The sequence below is a fragment of the Octopus sinensis genome, linkage group LG19, assembly GCF_006345805.1.
Source record: "Octopus sinensis linkage group LG19, ASM634580v1, whole genome shotgun sequence".
Lineage (NCBI taxonomy): Eukaryota > Metazoa > Mollusca > Cephalopoda > Octopoda > Octopodidae > Octopus > Octopus sinensis.
Window position 1 is genome coordinate 47,380,828 of NC_043015.1, and position 20,135 is coordinate 47,400,962.

A 20,135-nucleotide genomic window follows, 5' to 3' on the forward strand; every position below is an offset into this window, starting at 1 on the left:
AACTTAACATGACAGTCCTGTAAAGGGAATCACATCACCGCTGTTTAGCCCTAGGAAGCATCGACACTTCCTGTCGGCCTTGACACATTTCCTGTGTCCTTATATTTGCAAAGGGGAGACAAGCACCCCCAAAAGCTTAATTTTACAAGTAATTCATATAAGTATTGAGTAATCAACTTTACATTGTGGTTTTGATTCCTTGACTGAGTGATAACACATTGTGTTCTTGAGCAAAACACTTTATTTCACATTGCTTAAGTTTAATACATTTTCTAAATGTATTAAATTTCTTTAAATATTAGGAAAGTTAATCCAGATTTTCATTTGGATTGATACATTAATAACTTACAAATATGTTATAAATGGGATTAAAAATGAGAATGAAGTTACCTGATAAACTGCTAAATCTTCTGGAGGTGTCTGAACTTCATACATATCAATCAAATCATACAACTGTTTGACAAACACAGCTTCATCCTCAAGAGGGTCAATCTGGAATAAAATACATTTATATCATTTACATCTCCGTCTCATTAACACTGGGCAACAAAATATTTTTTTATCATACTATTTAAACTTTTTCAGCTGAATTAGGGTAATTTTAGGGTGCTGAATCTGAATCTGACATTAGTTTTCAGACAGCACGAGTAGTTTTCTTAGTTATTCACAGCATCAGATTTTATAGCCAATTGATAATATTGACAGATTAGTAGGCAATTTATGCTTAACATAACATTCATTTTATTTGTCATGAATTTTCACATTATTGTAATTTTGATAGCAGTATAATAATGATAGTGCAAAAACGTAACATGCTAGAGCAAAAATGATTGCAGATTTGGAATCAGTGTTCCTAAATTACCAATGAGCGCCATTTCGTCTAATAGTAGCAAAAATTTTGTTGTCTAGTGTAATCAAAATAACAGTATGGAGTAGATGACCAAATATACATAATCTTTCAAAATTTGTCTTTTGTTGATTTCTCATATATCATAGAAAAATGTCAGACTTTGATGAAATAAAACAACTTTTTCTGTGAAAAATATAATTAAAATAATAATAATAATGATGAAATTATTGTATACAGTGCTAAGGTGCACCACAACTTGTCAAAAGTGCATATAAAGCATATGCAGTAATGTACAAATGTCTGAAAAGCGAACAGTGTATGAGTCAGATACATGCTTGCATGTGTATGGAGGGGAGAAAATCAGGTGTAGTGTTGGCGAATCTCAGGAAGCATGGAAGTTTTGAAGGATGCAGTGCCTCGACAACTAACAACTGATGCTGGCAGTTTGTTCCATACTTCAGCAACTCTTAGCGTGAAAAAATGTTTCCGAAAGTCATGGGAGCTGTGCTGTTTTCTGACTTTGTAAACATGTCCACAGGTGTTAGACAGGTGGAGTTTGAAAAGGTGCTCAGAGTTATTGTTAGTAAGATGGTTGATAATTTTATGGGTGTCTGCCAAGTCAGCTGCCAGACGTTGGAGTTTCAATGTGTCTATGCCAAGGAAAGTAAGGTGTTCAGAATATGGCAGATGACTGATGGAGGGTATTCTCTTGGTTGCATGTCGCTAAACGGTTTCCAAACGATTAATATCCTAGGCAAGATAGGGGTTCCAGACTGGTGATGCAAATTCCAGGTGAGTCTGCACCATAGCTAATATAAAGCCACAAATAGATAGCTGGAGAGTGGCTCACAAAGGACTTGGTGAGTGATGCCAAGACACCCTCAGCCTTCTTGGCAATTTTAGCAATGTGTTTTGTCCAACACAAATCGCTGTCGACAATTATGCCCAGGTCACGTTCACAAGAAGACTTTTTTAGACTAGTGTTGTGGAAGGAGTAGGTGGACGCTGGGTTTCTCCTCCCAAAATACATAATTAAATCTATAATTAAATGGCAGAGCACCAGCAAGGCCACAGCCTTTGGGATGAAAGAAATAAAGGAATAAAGAAAAATGTACTGACTCTTTCTTGAATTTCGTTGAGAAATGTAAGGCTCTTCACATATTCTTCTGTGCTGCTAGGCTGGAACTCCAGCTGAAATTGTCCATCTTGAAGTTCTGATAGTAACTTTTCAACTTTCTCCCGAGCTAAACGGGGCAAAATGTTGTTTATAATCTGTAGAAAAATAGGAAAGATTTTAAGTTTCTTTTACTCGTTTTTTTTTTGTTTACTTGTTTCAGTCATTTGACTGCGGCCATGCTGGAGCACCGCCTTTTTTAGTTGAGCAAATCGACCCCGGGACTTATTCTTTGTAAGCCCAGTACTTATTCTATCAGTCTCTTTTGCCGAACCACTAGGTGACGGGGACGTAAACACACCAGCACCAGTTGTCAAGCAATGCTAGGGGGACAAACACAGACACACAAACACACACATACATATACATATGTATATATATATATATATATATATACATATATACGACAGGCTTCTCTCAGTTTCCGTCTACCAAATCCACTCACAAGGCATTGGTCAGCCCAGGGCTATAGCAGAAGACACTTGCCTAAGATGCCACGCAGTGGGACTGAACCCGGAACTATGTGGTTGGTTAGCAAGCTACTTACCACACAGCTACTATTTTATTATTCCTTTCCGCTATAGGTGTGAAGGCACATGGTTTAGTGATTAGGGCATTCAGCTCATGATCATAAGGCTGTGAGTTTGATTCCCGGTGACATTTTGTGACCTTGAGCAAGTTACTTTATTTCTCATTGCTCCAGTCCATTCAGCTGGCAAAAATGAGTAGTCCCTGTATTTCAAAGGGGCCAGCCTTGTCACACTCTGTGTCATGTTGAATCTTGCTAGGAGCTGCATTAAGAGTACACATGTCTGTGGAATACTCAGCCACTTGCATGCTAATTTCACAAGCAGACTGTTCTGTTGATCAGATCAACTGGAACCCTTGTCGTTGTAATCAATGGAGTGCCAGTCTGTAATGGGCACAAGGCCTGAAATTTTTGGGGAAAGAGGTTAGTCAATTACACATCAACCTCTTTGCTCTACTGATACTTATTTATCTCCCTTGAAAAGATACAAGGTAGAGTCAACCTTGGCAGAATTTGAACTCAGAACATAAAGCTAGAAGAAATGCCACAAAGGTGCAGGAGTAGCTGTGTGGTAAATAGCTAGCATACCAACCACATGGTTACAGGTTCAGTCCCACTGCATGGCACCTTGGGCTAGTGTCTTCTACTATAGCCTCGGGCCTACCAAAGCCTTGTGAATAGATTTAGTAAATGGAAACTGACAGAAGCCCGTCGTATACATATATATATATGTGTATGTGTGTGTGTGTGTGTGTGTGTGTGTGTGTGTGTGTGTGTGTGTGTGTGTGTGTGTGTGTGTGTGTGTGTGTGTGTGCGTGTGTGTGTGTTTGTATGTCTGTGTTTGTCCCCCTACCATTGCTTGACAACTGATCCTGGTGTGTTTACATCCCAGTAACTTAGTGGTTTGGAAAAGGGGCCAATAGAATAAGTACTAGGCTTAGAAAGAATAAGTCCCGAGGTTGATTTGCTCGCCTAAAGGTGGTGCTCCAGCATGGCCACAGCCAAATGACTGAAACAAGTAAAAGAGTAAAAAGAGAGTATAACTTACATTTAAACAGCGTATCGGAGAAGGAATGAAAAGTTGTTTCATTTTAGTTGCATCGATTAAGAGTAAGCCAAGGTGACGCTGTTTCTGAATGTTTCCTGCCATTTTATGTTGCATGTGGTAATGCTTTAGGGATTCTGAAAAGAACTGGACATCCACTGATCCAGACAAAGAAATCAATAATAATTCATGTTGTTCACTGTTATATTTATACTAAAATAAGACAAAACTGAAAGATTCATATGAATCATATTTAGTAATATTGTTGTACTTAGGGAGGGTCATCTTTAACCAATGAAACACAGGCACTGTTTATTTGAAGAACAAAATGGAATAGGCAAGACAAGAGGAGACACATGAGAATGTGTGATAAGGAAGACTCACTTATAACTATTGCGTCAACAAGACAGTAACACACACACACACATACACACACACACTCAAACACACACATATGGATTTCTTTCAGTTTCTTATTTCTTTACTACCCACAAGGGGCTAAACACAGGGAGGTCAAACAAGGACAGACAAACTGGTATTTGATTTATCGACGCCGAAAGGATGAAAGGCAAAGTTGACCTTGGCGGAATTTTAACTCAGAATGTAACGGCAGATGAAATACCGCTAAATATTTTACCTGGCATGCTAACATTTGTGTCAGCTTGCCACCTTCTCACATATAAATATTGGTTTCAAATTTTGGCTCAAGGCCAGCAATTTTTTTGCAGGAGAGGGTAAAACTGATTAAATTGACCCCAGCGCTTAACTGGTACTTATTTTATTGATTCTGAAAGGCTGAAAAGCAAAGTCAACCTCAGTGGAATTTGAACTAAAAAATGTAGAGACAGGCAAAATGCCGCTAAACATCTCACCCAGTATGCTAATGATTACACATATAAATATTACAATCATTAAATAATAACTTTGTGATTGCTGTCTCATTTATCTTTCCTAACAGATTTTTTTTCGGAATAAAAGCAGAGAACATTTGCTCCTTAAAATTAGAGTTACAAATTAAGGTAACAGAAAAATCACTTTTGTTTTGACATTACTTACTAGGAAAACTACAAGTGTATGAATGTTTGAAGAAACTTACAATCACTTTCTTCTTGAAGTTTATCAGAATCAAATTTTTCATTTTCTTGATAAAATTGCAGAAAAGGAGTAAAGTCATTGCTATATTGGTTAGCAGCGCTAAAAGCAAATGTTAAAGTGTCCTAAAAGAAGAAAAATCATAACCCTTCAAATACAAAACAAAATTTTAAGCAATAGTGGCTGTGTGGAAAGTATCTTGGTGTGTGGTAAGTAGCTTGCTTATGAACCACATGGTTCCAGGTTCAGTCCCACTGCATGGCACCTTGGGTAAGTGTCTTCTTCTATAGCCTCAGAACGACCAAAACCTTGTGAGTGGATTTGGTAGACAGAAACTGAAAGAAGCTGTCGTATATATGTACATATAAATATGTATGTGTGTGTGTATATGTTTGTGTGTCTGTGTTTGTTCCCCCAACATCGCTTGATAACCGATGCTGCTGTGTTTACGTCCCTGTAACTTAGCGGTTCGGCAAAAGAGACCAATGGAATAAGTACTAGGCATACAAAGAATAAGTCCTGGGGTCGATTTGCTCGACTAAAGGCAGTGCTCCAGCATGGCCGCAGTCAAATGACTGAAACAAGTAAAAGAGTAAAGAGTAAAGAGTATATATATATATGTATATATTATATATATATATATATATATATATGATGGGCTTCTTTCAGTTTCCATTGACCAATTCCACTCACAAGGCTTTGGTCAGCCTGAGGCTATAGTAGAAGACACTTGCCCAAGGTACCACACATCAGGATTGAACCCATAACCATGTGGTTGGGAAGCAAGTTTCTTACCACACAACCACACCAGCGTTGATCAACCTTTTTAAAGTAATGGCAGAAGACATATTCGGTGGGACCGAAGCTGGGATCTGATCCTGAATCAAATCTGGTCGTAATTGCAGTCACTTGTATGAATCTTAATGACTCAAAGACTCTAAGCAAGAAAGGAAGCTATCAGACTTCAACCAAGAATAATGAATTCACTGAAAATAATCATCCACTATTATAGGAACTATTTTGTTATGTACCTGAATATTAATTACAAGTTGGTGTAAGTATTTATCTTCTTCAAACATCGTTGATAAACTGGGACCTTCTCCACAGGTTTTCTCTTCAAATTTTCCATTTATAACTGGCCTGAAAAAATATTGCAAAATAAAATAAAATTCACTTTCAAAATTTAGTTTCATATAATAATGATGATGATGATGATGATGATGATGATGATGATGACGATGACGATGACGACGATGACGATGACGATGACGATGACGATGATGGAGACTGAGATATTTTTAATTGCAGCACAAGACCAAAGCCTCCCCACCAGAAATGACCAAAAACATATAATGAAAAGAAACATAACAAGTAACTGCAGAATATGTGGAGATGGACAAGAAACAATAAATCATATTATCTCTAGACCTGTATTCATATGCAACAACAATCTTCTATGTCATAATCAGCCATGAAGTCTAATGATGGTTGCTTCAGACAGGACCCTATAGAGGAAGTACCTGAGAACTCTACCCCAACAACTCTCCCAGGAATAATGGGTGGAGAAGATGGGTGGATGAATGGGTGGATACTTACTGTGTGAAAGCATCAAAATAATTATCAGGTATCAAATTTGGAACTCCAAGAACAGTATCTTGAAAATGGCGAATGACTTCTTGAATATTGCTTTGGAAACTGTTAACATCAGGATCAAAGTAAAGTTGATTTCTTTCAAGCACAAGTTCTGTTAGAAATAATGGAATCAGTCTTTTGGAATCTTCTTCTGGTATGAATTGTGATAAAACGGTTGATTTTCTTAGGGTTTCATCTGTCAACTAACGTAAAATAGTATTATTAGTATTAATATTGATTTCAAATTTTGGAACAAGGTCGGCATTTTTGGGGGCAGGGGTAAGTTGATTACATTGACTCCAGTGTTCAACTAGTACTTATTTTATTGACCCTGAAAGGGCGAAAAGCAAAGTATTTTGTCCAGCATGCCAGTGGTTCTGTCAGCTCACTGCCTTGTTATTCATATAAATATTAGCAGACAACACAAATCGAAATTGAAATCAAATTCAATGATTGGCATCCGTGCTAGTGGAGCACAAAGAGCACCATCTGAGCGCGACATTGCCAGAGAAGCAAACTGGCTTCTGTGCCGGTGGCATGTAGAAAGCACCATTTGAGTGTGGCCATTGCTAGCACCGCCTGACTGGCCCTCGTGCTGGTGGCATGTAAAAGCACCCACTACATACTCGGAGTGGTTGGCATTAGGAAGGGCATCCAGCTGTAGAAACTCTGCCAGTTCAGTTTGGAGCCTTTGAGGGGGTAAAAAAAAAAGAGAAAACTGCAAACTTCATGGTACAGAACATTCATAATTGACATATGAGAGGCCATAATCATTCATAACTGACATATGAGAGGCCATAATCACATGGTCAGATGTAGAGAAAAACTACAGTCAACCGAAACCAGTGAAGTAAAGTAAAGTTACCTTTTTGAGTGATACCAATTCATAAGTGTTGGTTTCCCACTTTCATAAGGTACAAATTCCCCACCTGGATGGGACGCCGGTCTGTCGCAAGATTACTCACTTTTGCTAGCTGAGTGGACTGGAGCAACATGAAATGAAGTGTCTTGCTCAAGAACACAACGTGTCACCCGGTCCAGGAATTGAAACCACAATCTTACGATCATGATGCTGACACCCTAACCACTAAGCCACGTGCCTCCACTGCACCCTTTTAAAGCCTAGCCAGGCTCATGGGCCTGGTTTCCTGGTTTCTATGGCGTATGTGTTCCCCAGCTGGAAGGGACGCCAGTCCATCGCTGCGTTACTCAATTTTGCCAGCTGAGTGGACTGGAGCAACGTGAAATAAAGCGTCTTGCTCAAGAACACAATGCATTGCCTGGTCCAGGAATTGAAACCGTAATCTTGTAATTATGAGCCCAACACCCTAACCACTAAGCCACGTGCCTCCACAACAGAAACCAATGGCATCAACTTGTTGCTCAATGTGCTTGAGAGCACAGAGGAAGTGATATGCTGATTCAGGGAGACCAGGATTCCTCTCACTTTCCTCTAGTCTTATCACCACAATTATCATGTTTTAGCAGATTTGTTGCAAAGATGCCACAAGACTTTTTGAAGGACCAGTATAGGTGCTACTAATTACTGACAATTTCAAAAGTACCCATAGGTGCAGGAGTGGCTGTTTGGTAAGTAGCTTGCTTACCAACCACTAGGTTCCAGGTTCAGTCCCACTGCGTGGCATCTTGGGCAAGTGTCTTCTGCTATAGCCTCAGGCTGACCAATGCCTTGTGAGTGGATTTGGTAGATGGAAACTGAAAGAAGCCTGTCGTATATATGTATATATGTATGTGTGTGTATATGTTTGTGTGTCTGTGTTGGTCCCCCTAGCATTGCTTGACAACCGATGCTGGTGTGTTTATGTCCCCGTCACTTAGTGGTTCGGCAAAAGAGACCGATAGAATAAGTCCCGGGGTCGATTTGCTCGACTAAAGGCGGTGCTCCAGCATGGCTGCAGTCAAATGACTGAAACAAATAAAAGAGTAAAAGAGTACCACTGCCAAGATAATGGCATCCATGACAGCACCACATAAAATGCAGCCATACTGGCACCGTGTAATAAGCATCTGTACTGATACCATGTGCAAAAGCACCCATGCTGGCCCCACATGATTTTAAAAAACACCTGTGCTGACACCAGGGGAAGATACACTCCGATATACTCTATAGGGTGGTTGGCATTAGAAAGGGGCATCCAGCTGTAGAGACCATGCATAAACAGATGACTGGAAGCTGAGGCAGCCCTCTGGCTTCCCAGTTCCTGTCAGACTGTCCAACCTATGCCAACAAGGAAAACAGATGCTTAAATGAAGAAGAAGAAGAAGAAGAAGAAGAAGAAGAAGAAGAAGGGGAGGAGGAGAAGGCGGAGGAGGAGGTGGTGGTGGAGAAGAAGAAAACGAAGGAGGAGGTGGTGGAGGAGGAGGAGGAGGAGAAAAAGGAGACGAAGGAGGAGGAGGGGGTAGGAGGTGGTAGTGGTGGTGGTGGAGAAGAAGAAGACGAAGGAGGAGGAGGTGGAGGAGGTGGTGGAAAAGAAGAAGACGAAGGAGGAGGAGAAAGAGGGGGAGGAGAAGACGAAGGAGAAGAATAAGAAGAAGAAGAAGACAATGATAATACTGGGGTGATTGATTTTTTTTTTCAATGAGTTAAATCTGAGTTCCATTGTTGCATTCCATAAGAGGGACTTCACAAATTACCTTGAAATTATTCATAAAAAGTACATATTAAAAACAAAAATTTACTCTCTCTCTCACTCTTTTTCTCTTTTTACCTTAACTGATGTTTCATTATTTTCATTGTTTTCATCTGGGTTGTTGTTTTCTTCTGAGGGTGTACTTTGAATTTGTTCCATAAAATTATTCAATAGAGTTGACACTGAATTTACTGCTAAAGTATGCATGGTGTTGACAACCAAATAATCAGCTAACCGAATGAAACTGGAAATAAATTACAATGACTAAATGGTTTTATTTCATTTTTGATTTCAGAGAAATCTGTATCAACTATTTTCCAAACAAATCTTATTCCAATAAAATTTTAAAAAATGATTAAAAAAAAAAACTGAAAATTTCATTGATTCGGAATCAGCGCTCCTAAATTACCTAATAGCACCATTTCGCCTAATAGTAGCAAAAATTTTGTTGTCTAGTGTAATCAAAATAACAGTATGAAGTAGACAACCAAATATATATAAGTTTTCAAAATTTGTCTTTTGTTGATTCCTCATATATTATAGAAAAATGTCTGACTTTGATGAAATAAAACAACTTTTTCTGTGAAAAGTATAATTAAAATAATAATAATAATAATAATGAAATTATTGTATACAGTGTTCAGGTGCACCACAACTTGTCAAAAGTGCATATAAAGCATGTGCCTTAATGTACAATGCCTGGGAGGTGAACAGTGTATGAGTCAGATACATGCTTGCGTGTGTATGGAGGGGAGAAAATCAGGTGTAGTGTTGGCGAATCTCAGGAAGCATGGAAGTTTTGAAGGATGCATTGCTCCGACAACTAACAACTGATGCCGGCAGTTTGTTCCATGCTTCAGCAACTCTTAGCATGAAAAACCAGGAACTGCCAAACACTGCTACTTTCTTGATGGTTAAGGATTTTAAATTGGTTTTCATTCTCAGTTCAGTTGATTGTATTCATTGCACACTAAATTCTTTGGGAAAGGAATAGTAGTCACACAATCTCATATATGCTTCAATATTATGTAAAGAAATAAATTTACCATGTGAGTCTTTTACAATGACTGCGCTTGTTTGCTTGTTCTGTATAGGTCATTTTTTCAGGTGCTTCATCAAAAATATCATAATCATAGCCCTGTGAATCATATTGGTCACCTTCACCTGAGTTTTGGAAACAAAATGAAATATAGGTAATAAAATTTATCAAGGGAGAAATATTTAATATTTCTAATTGTATTGTTTTAGTTATTCACCTCTAAAATTATTCGTTGTAAGCCTAGTACTTATTCTATCGGTCCCTTTTGCCGAACCGCTAAGTTACGGGGATGTAAACACACCACCATCGGTTGTCAAGCGATGTTGGGGGGACAAACACAGACACACAAACACACACACACACACACACACACACATATATATATACATATATATGATGGGCTTCTTTCAGTTTCTGTCTACCAAATCCACTCACAAGGCTTTGGTCAGCCTGAGGCTATAGTAGAAGACACTTGCCCAAGGTTCCACGCAGTGGGACTGAACCCAGAACCATGTGGTTCGTAAGCAAGCTACTTACCACACACCCACTCCTACGCCTATATGAATTATTCCTTGAAATTATCAATTTTTACCTATATTATTCTCTCCATTATCAAAATAATAATCATCTGGAGTGAAACCTGCTTCCAAAAGAGCAGTACGGCAAGCAGTTCGAACAACCTCTTTCACAAGATCTCGGAAAGTTTTCAATTTCACAGAAACCTGAAAAAAAAAAAAATTCAAGACATTATATTTACAGAAATTACAAATTTGCAACACCTAAAAGAATGTTATCTTGTGATTTAAAACACACACACACACATGTTTTTTCATCTTATTTCCTTCTGTATATATTCAACCACGTGTAATTAGCCACCATATTTTCCACCCTCTATATATATACATATATATATATATATATATATATATATATATATGTATGTACATTAGGAAAAAAAACACCTTTTATCAATTCAATAATGAAAAATTAAATTATACCATTTAGAAAAATTACATATTATAGAAAGATTAAATATAAGATAAAACATATGACGATGATTATATATATTCTATGAAATATATACAATCTTTCTACAATATGTAATTTTTCTAAATGGTATAATTTAATTTTTCATTATTGAATTGATAAAAGGTAGTTTTTTTCTAATTCATATATATATATATTATATTTTGTGAAATTTGATTTAGTATTTCTACATTGAATTTTTCCCTGAGTTTGGAATAATATTCCCTCATATTATTATTATTATCATTATTATATATATATATAAAAGTGAGGTGATTATGGCCATAACACATTTAATCATAGGTCTCCCCAATCAATGTTGACCTGGGCAAAATAACAAACAGTAAACTTCAAAATAGTAACATCAATAGGGATGATAAGGAGGTGAATACTTACCTCTTGTAACTGATTCAACTGAACTTTTTTAAACTCTTTTAGTGAACATGTATGATTTTGTTCGATCTTACACAAACTCATCTCACTAATACGGTGACACATTTCTTGAACGTTCAGAAGAGCTGGGCAAAGAGACTATGATTTGAAAGATTCATAAAAAAAACTGGTATAGGCACTTGAAGCAGTATTTGATTTAAAATAGCTATCTAAGTATCATACCTAATGTAGATACACTATCAATAGGCCAGTTACTGTGGTATTTTCTTGAGATAACATTTCTTGTGGACTCGCTATGTTTAATGTATAGTGGAGGCTCGAGGCTTAGTAGTTAGGGTGTCAGCATCATGATTGTAAGATTGTAGTTTCGATTCCTGGACTGGGCGACGCGTTGTGTTCTTGAGCAAAACACTTCCTTTCACATTGCTCCAGTCCACTCAGCCGGCAAAAATGAGTAACGTTGTGATAGACTGGTGTCCTGTCCAGCTGGGGAACACATACGCCATTGAAACTGGGAAACTGGGCCCATGAGCCTGGCTAAGTTTTAAAAGGGCGCTTTTATTTATTTATGTTTGAGATGCAATGAGAAATGAGATTTTCATCTCATTTTTAACACAGCAAATTCATAAGGGATGTTATATCAGGACAAGTATTGCAGTAACTGGCCTATTGGCAGTGTATATTAAGTATGTACATTAAGTATGATAAATAGATGGCTGTCTTATTTATAAAAATAGTTATGAATAAGAGATAATCATATAAGTTATTACATTACAGTTAAAGAAATTATTGAGAACTAATATATCTGCAAGGAGAGAATCATTGCAGAAAAACAAGGTAAATACAGAAGTATGTCCCTGTAGGATCAATTTATAGGAAATACACTCCCCGTGGAAACTGAATAGCCGTAGGATTGGTTTAGAAAAGGCAACCTGAAATGGGAAACTGAGAACTTAGTACTTGTAACTCAGAACCAAGCCCTTAACCCTTTCATTACTGTATCTATTTTGAGATGCTTTTTCAATTACTTTAAATATAACAAAGATTTTAATAAAATAACTTAGTTATCGTTAAGCTAGTGTTAGGAACATAAATTGTGACTAAGGTTTGGTGGAAGATTTTAATTCAAAACTTATGAAAACAAGACATTTGTACTCAGAGCCAGAGCCGGTTCCAGCTGGGTTGATAACGAAAGGTTACGTAGAGAGGATGTGGAGACTGTGACCCCTGTAAAATCCTCATTCAGGGACTGCTATAAGAGGGATCATGATAAAGTGTTTACTACTGTAATGGTGTTTAGCGAACACAGTATAGTTTTAAGGTAGACTAGAAATGGTACTGACATGTACCAGATAGAGTTTTAGGGAGTTAAACATGCTCTAATGACTAAAAACAAATAAAAGATAAAAAGATTAATTTCTTACCTCGTTTACAATAAATAAGTTTTCTCTCAGGAATTTTCTGCAGTTTTGGAATTTATCAAAGGAAACATTAACTTTCCATCGTCTGAAAGCTTTCCATTTTCGGAAATTTTCAAAAATTGAGATCTGGATTACAAAATATATAAATATATAAAGACTCCCTAGGAAAAAAAATTTAGTTCAAAACTGATGTCAGTGTTGCTTATTAATTAAAGAAATGCTTTGTGTAAGTGTATGTATGTGAAAATATATATCATATTATGTTATATTATACTATATCATATTATATTATACTATGTTATATTATGTTAAAACCTGTTGAGGCAAGTGAAATCGAAATTGAAATCAAATTCAATGACTAGCATCAATGCTAGTGGAGCGCTAAGAGCAGCTAAATGGCTTCTGTGCCGGTGGCACGTAAAAAGAAATAAGAATTAAGCCTAAGTCCCAGTTCAAAAACGCTGGGTGAATTCCAGCATGCAGACACAATCAAAACGCCTGTTTTGTGTCCCTTCCTGTTGGCCTCAGTTCCATAGTCACTACTGCAGCTGTCCATGTCATGTCTTAATGCCTTAATACTATTCATAGTGCATTGAGCAGCAAGCATGATGTTGACATATTGATGTCTAGCACAAATCATCATGATACAGGTAACTCTTTTTCAATATTCTGATGGTGTCCAATCTTCCATGTCAGCTAACTTTTTCTCAATTACAACTTTAATCTTGATGCTCTCCAGCACTATAGACTGTTCACTAATACAACAAGCTGGTCATCAAAGCTCACCTGAACACCCTGTAATTCTAGTGGATGTTAATGTTTTTTTTAATATGTTGAAGCTGTTGTTGCAGCTTCTTATCTTGTATGAAGTTAACCCGTTCGCCATTTTTGAAGATAAATTTATTTTGGTGTCTGCAGCATGACATGATCTCATTTCTTTTGTTTAGAGAGTCCCAGGAATAACGAACAGAGAAGAAAGATGGATGAATGTTTACAATAAGTAGTTGCTTGAAAAATATCATTGTAAAGGTTTCATTCCTACCTTTTTTACCAGCATGCAATATCGATATTCTTGTTCCCAGACATCAAGATATAAGAATTCTGTATCATGTCCAGAACAATACCGCATTACCCTGCAGAACTTATTGTGCAGTAGTCATGTTTATTGATGTTTTCAAAATTTACCACTCTAGAAGAATTATAACAAGAAAACTAAGAAAAGTATTTATTGACAATTTGAAAATACATTCATACACAAACCAGGAAATATTTTGTATTTAGCCCTTTCATTATCAACCCGGCTGAAACCGGTTCTGGATCTGGGTACAAATGTCTTGTTTTCATAAGTTTTGAATTAAAATCTTCCACCAAACCTTAGTCACAATTTATGTTCCTAACACTAGCTTAATGATAACTAAGTTATTTTACTAAATTCTTTGTAATATTTAAAATTAATTGAAAGAAACACAGAAATAAATACAGTAATGAAAGAACAGAAAATAGAGTAGAGAAGACTGATGGAGATAAACAACTTGATATTTTTCGCACTATATTTTCAGTCAGGTGCCATACTTTTGCATGCACTACAGGTGCCATATTTTTGCATGTACACACACACACACACATTTTCCTGGCTCTCAAGGTTCAATCTTCTAATACAGTAGGACCACTACTGTTGGACAGGCGGTAGTGTTTATTCTTATACCAAGTAAAAAAAAAACTATAAATTCACTCATAATGTAATTAAAAGTTATATTAAAAAAATGTTAAATAATATTGATTTCAGATTTTGGCACAAGGCCAGCAATTTCAAAGTCGGGGATAAATGGATTACATCAACCTCAATGCTCAACTGGTACTTATTTTATGGACCCCAAAAGGATGAAAAGTAAAGTCGGCCTTGGTGGAATTTGAACTCAAAAACGAAGGTTAGATATTAGAGACTAAAAAACAAATGTTTAATAATATTAAGCAATGCTTACTATATGAATCATAGTTCAGAATACTGAAATATAATTCAAAAAATTCATTAGGGAATTTCTATGAAGTCAAATTAAAATGAAAATTTATGCGTAAAATTGTTTTGTAGAGAGAATAAGGATAAGGCTCAAGAAACATTATATATTGCTGTTGACTATAATCCACCCATGCCCGACCCGTGCAAGTATGAAAAAGCAGGAAAAGAAATGGTGGAACATAGGACGTTAAGTGATGATAATAATTTGGTTGGTAAATGTATAGACATTTCCACTTCTCAATGGAAATGTTTGCTTAATTAGCTTTAACATTTAACCCTCCACTCTTGTAATAGATATTTGTACAGGCAAAACACCTCCTGTCCAATGGACGGTGCTGAGTTGTCAAACATTTAAACCAAATTTTCTCAAAACAACTTGTCCGACCGTCCCATAGGCCTTCCTTTGAGAAACACTGATTTAATCTAAATTTGAGACACCAGCAAAAGAAGAAATAAAGATAGACTTTTTTCTATTCTAAGGAAAACGATTTTACAAATGCATGTTCCCACGGCTTTATCGATCGCATTCTCGCCTGGAATCAATTTTTGTAATTTTTGTAATTTTTTAAAGACTTATACACGCCCTGATACTGTTGGTATCTACACATCAAATTTGAGTGCAATTGGATGGAGGATGCCCGAGATCCTAGAAGACACATACACAGACAGACAGAAAGGATTTTATATTATAGATTAACAATATACTAGTATCAAGTAATCAACTATAAAGTCTCAGTTTGAGGAAATGAGTCTCGTACTTACTTAAGATTGTAGTAATGATAAAAAACAGATGATTTTGGAACTGCTGGACTTAGATATATAAAGTTATTGGAGTTATCTTCTTTCATTTTTTGAAGGATCAGCTGAAGGTTACATTCACCTTCTTTTATTCGATCTGCAAACACATAATTAAATAATATAATAAACGATATAATGATATACTACATACTATGATATCAATAATGTACAAAGTAGGTGCAGGAGTGGCTGTGTGGTAAGTAGCTTGCTTACCAACCACATGGTTCCAGGTTCAGTCCCACTGCATGGCACTTTTGGCGAGTGTCTTCTACTATAACCTCGGACTGACCAAAGCCTTGTGAGTGGATTTAGTAGACGGAAACTGAAAGAAGCCCATCGTATATATGTATATATATATATGTATGTATGAGTCTGTGTATATGTTTGTGTGTCTGTGTTTGTCCCCCCATTATTAATAAAATCATTATATCTGGTCAAAAATATAATATTTAAGTACAATTTACCATGTGTTTTATTTGTTAAATGTGTATATCTTCTCTGTCGCGTGCATGGCTTTTTCTGTTTGGACCAATATTGGTCTGGTTTTTCATCACAAGATTCCGTTTCCTTAAAAATATAATGAGAAGATTAGGCATTTCAAAATTGACAAAAGGATCTCTGTTATACATACATGTATTTTTCTATTATACTCTTTTACTCTTTTACTTGTTTTAGTCATCTGACTGCGGCCATGCTGGAGCACCGCCTTTAGTCGATTAAATACATCCTCCTTTCCAGCCATACTTTTCAAAAATTTAATAAATGGTGTCAATAGAAGGAAAATAGAAATGCTTACAAATATATATATATATACTTTTAGACCATTTATAAAGTAGAGAACATGAATAAAGTAATGTCTGCAGCATCAAAAATTTCATTAGAAAAAATTATGTGATAAGGAAAAACAATAATGTTACTTGACTAATGTAATTTTGATTCTTGCTGCAAGTGTGGGAGGCTAAAAACCATATTGCTCTGCCTATTAGTTAAAGATAACACGCTCTTTCACTGCCCTCAATGGCTCAGGAATAAGTCTGGCACCTACTGGTATTCTATCAGTTTCTTTTACTGAACTGTCAAGTTATGGGGACGTAAACAAACTAACACCGATTGTCAAGCAATGGTGGCAGGACAGGCACAAACCTAAACACACACGCTTAATTCCCTTTAGCTCACAACAGAGGCTAACTTAAAGGTAGTTAATTTCCTGGATGTGACGTTGGATCTAGACATAGGGATGACAGGTATTAAATACATTCTCCCTTTCAGCCATACTTTTCCAAAATTTATGAATGGTGTCAATAGAAGGAAAATAGAAATGCTTACAAAAGAAAAAAAATATACTTTTAGGCCGTTTATAAAGTAGAGAACATTAGTAAAGTAATGTCTGGAGCATCAAAAAGTTCGTTAGAGAAAATTATGTGAAAAGGAAAAACAATAATGTTACTTGAATAACATAATTTTGATTCTCGCTGCAAGTGTGGGAGACTAAAAACCATATTACTCTACCGATTACTCTTTTACTCTTTTACTTGTTTCAGTCATTTGACTGTGGCCATGCTGGAGCACCACCTTTAGTCGAACAAATCGACCCCAGGACTTATTCTTTGTAAGCCTAGTACTGATTCTATCAGTCTCTTTTGCCAAACTGCTAAGTTACGAGGACATAAACACACCAGCATCAGTTGTCAAGCGATGTTGGGGGGACAAACACAGACAGACAAACATATATATATATATACATATATACGACGGGCTTCTTTCAGTTTCCACCTACCAAATCCACTCATGGCCTAAGGCTTACCCATCTTGTTGCTTAACAACAACAACAGTGCTTTTTCAGTGGTACCAGCACTTGAAAGGACAAGCCTGTATGTGTGAAAGACAGCGATTTTGTTTAGTTTGATGTGTCTTATCAGATACAACAAACCACCACATCTCCTGACTTCATACTCTAAGATTAAAAAATGACAGCAAAAGGCAGCGCAGAAAGTCATCCTCCAAACTCAGATTTCTCCCTCTTCATTGCCATACATCACTTACTCTCCTCATACACTACATCTGCCTCTCCGCTCACACTATTGCACCCTACCCACTCACACATCATCTCTTTTTCTCTTATCCTTCCCCTGTCTACTGTACTATTATTGCTATTCTTCTGCTTCAAAGGTAATAATTATTATCAAAATTATAATTTAGGGTATCTAAGAGATACCACCACACTGGAAACAGTAGCCAAAACTTGATTCCAAAACCACATTAATGTGGTTTTAGAGTCAAGTTTTGGCTGCTATTTCCAGCCTGGTGGTATCTCTTAAGATACCCCAAATTATAATATATATATATATCTAGCAAGATAAAGTACAGCTTCATGAGAATTCACCTTATGTGAGATTGTGTATGTATAATCTAGACAACCACACACACACATAAACATACACACATACACACAAAATACACGCACATTGATTGTTGAAGTAATTAATTTCAAATCTTACTGTTTTTGAGTGCTGTTTACTTGTTATCTCCCTTCCTTCTGGTTGTGATTGACATTTTGGGAGACGAATCTCTTCTGTGGCGGAAGTTTTAGTTTCTGAAGAAATACTAGAATCCTTGATCTCTTTCTCGATGTTAACAGCTTGTTTGCTTTGTGATTTGTCATTATGTAATTTGGGCTGAAATTTAAAAACAATGCTGCATAATTTACAATTTAAGCAAAATATTTATCGTGAAATAATAAAAACAGTAACACATGCTACGGTAAACACATGCTATGGTAAACACATGCTACGGTAAACACATGCTACGGTAAACACATGCTACGGTAAACACATGCTATGGTAAACACATGCTATGGTAAACACATGCTATGGTAAACACATGCTACGGTAAACACATGCTACGGTAAACACATGCTACGGTAAACACATGCTATGGTAAACACATGCTACGGTAAACACATGCTATGGTAAACACATGCTATGGTAAACACATGCTATGGTAAACACATGCTACGGTAAACACATGATACGGTAAACACATGCTACGGTAAACACATGCTACGGTAAACACATGCTATGGTAAACACATGCTACGGTAAACACATGATACGGTAAACACATGCTATGGTAAACACATGCTACGGTAAACACATGCTATGGTAAACACATGCTATGGTAAACACATGCTACGGTAAACACATGCTACGGTAAACACATGTTACGGTAAACACATGCTATGGTAAACACATGCTATGGTAAACACATGATGTGGTAAACACATGATACAGTAAACACATGCTACGGTAAACACATGCTATGGTAAACACATGCTACGGTAAACACATGCTACGGTAAACACATGCTATGGTAAACACATGCTATGGTAAAAATATTTGAGAGACTGGTGTGTTTTTGACTTTTGTTCGGTGTTGCATCAATTCTTTCCTGCAACGATTCTTCAGATAGGAATGGTGGGTGAGTAGAGGTTACAGGAATGTATGGGGTAAGAAATAGTTAGAGATATGGCAGAAGTGGGATGAGGTGGGGGCCGAATATATTGGATGATGAACAAGGGTTGCGGGGTGGTTGATGATAAACATGAGTTGGTGAAAAGGCAGAGGAAAGTAGGGAATGCTTGCAGAGATTTGGTAGGCTTGAGGTATAGATGTAGTGAATGATGGACAAAGATAAAGAGAGAGTAGGTGATGAATGGCAATACAAAAGAGGGGTGAAAGCGGAAGAATAACAATAATAGTACAGTAGACAGGGGAAGGATAAGAGAAAAAGAGTTGATGTGTGAGTGGGTAGGGTGCAATAGTGTGAGCGGAGAGGCAGATGTAGTGTATGAAGAGAGTAAGTGATGTATAGCAATGAAGAGGGAGAAATACTTTGGTTGCATATAAAGGTGATCAATGTAAAATGTGAGTGGAGAGGGCTAAAATCAAAAACGAAGTGCTTCTAGGTTGGGAGAAAGATAAATGGTATCACAGAAAATGATGATGATGAAATATGGAGTTCTTGCATGTTACTTATTGATCTCACTAGTGCTGGTGGCACAAAAGAAGTACCCATTGCACGTTGTAATGTGGTTGGCTGGTTGGTTGGTTGGTTGGTTGGTGTTATGAAGGACATCCAGTCATAGAAACCATGTCAAAACTGACACTGGAACTTGATGTAGTCCTGTGGCTTGCCAGATCTTGTCAAACCAACCAGCTCATATCAAAATAGAATACAGGAATTAAATGATGATGATGATGTTGATGATGATGATGATGATGATGATGACGACGACGACGACGACGACGACGATGATATTGATGATGATGATGATGATGATGACGACGACAACGATGACGATGATGATGACAATGATATTGATGTTGACAATGATGATGATGATGATGATGACGATGATGATGATGATGATGATGATGATAATGACGATGATGATGACGATGACGATTATG

At 36.9% G+C, this 20,135-nt stretch overlaps 1 protein-coding gene across 1 annotated transcript in view; it reads right to left on the reverse strand.

The window, feature by feature from the left end:
* LOC115222073 (dynein heavy chain 6, axonemal-like) overlaps window positions 1-15,757 on the reverse strand; it is a 120,637-nt gene extending 104,880 nt beyond the window's left edge. Inside the window, exons 1-13 of the mRNA XM_036511197.1 lie at window positions 15,632-15,757; window positions 13,895-14,041; window positions 12,856-12,978; window positions 11,435-11,569; window positions 10,605-10,734; window positions 10,020-10,137; window positions 9,052-9,217; window positions 6,287-6,525; window positions 5,722-5,830; window positions 4,695-4,815; window positions 3,602-3,756; window positions 1,970-2,122; window positions 391-492 (exon numbers count right to left, since the gene is read on the reverse strand). Coding sequence (XP_036367090.1) covers window positions 391-492; window positions 1,970-2,122; window positions 3,602-3,756; window positions 4,695-4,815; window positions 5,722-5,830; window positions 6,287-6,525; window positions 9,052-9,217; window positions 10,020-10,137; window positions 10,605-10,734; window positions 11,435-11,569; window positions 12,856-12,978; window positions 13,895-13,981 — 1,638 coding nt within the window. The 5' untranslated portion in view covers window positions 13,982-14,041; window positions 15,632-15,757. The remainder of the gene's footprint in view (window positions 1-390; window positions 493-1,969; window positions 2,123-3,601; window positions 3,757-4,694; window positions 4,816-5,721; window positions 5,831-6,286; window positions 6,526-9,051; window positions 9,218-10,019; window positions 10,138-10,604; window positions 10,735-11,434; window positions 11,570-12,855; window positions 12,979-13,894; window positions 14,042-15,631) is intronic.
* Between the last annotated feature and the right edge of the window lie 4,378 nt (window positions 15,758-20,135).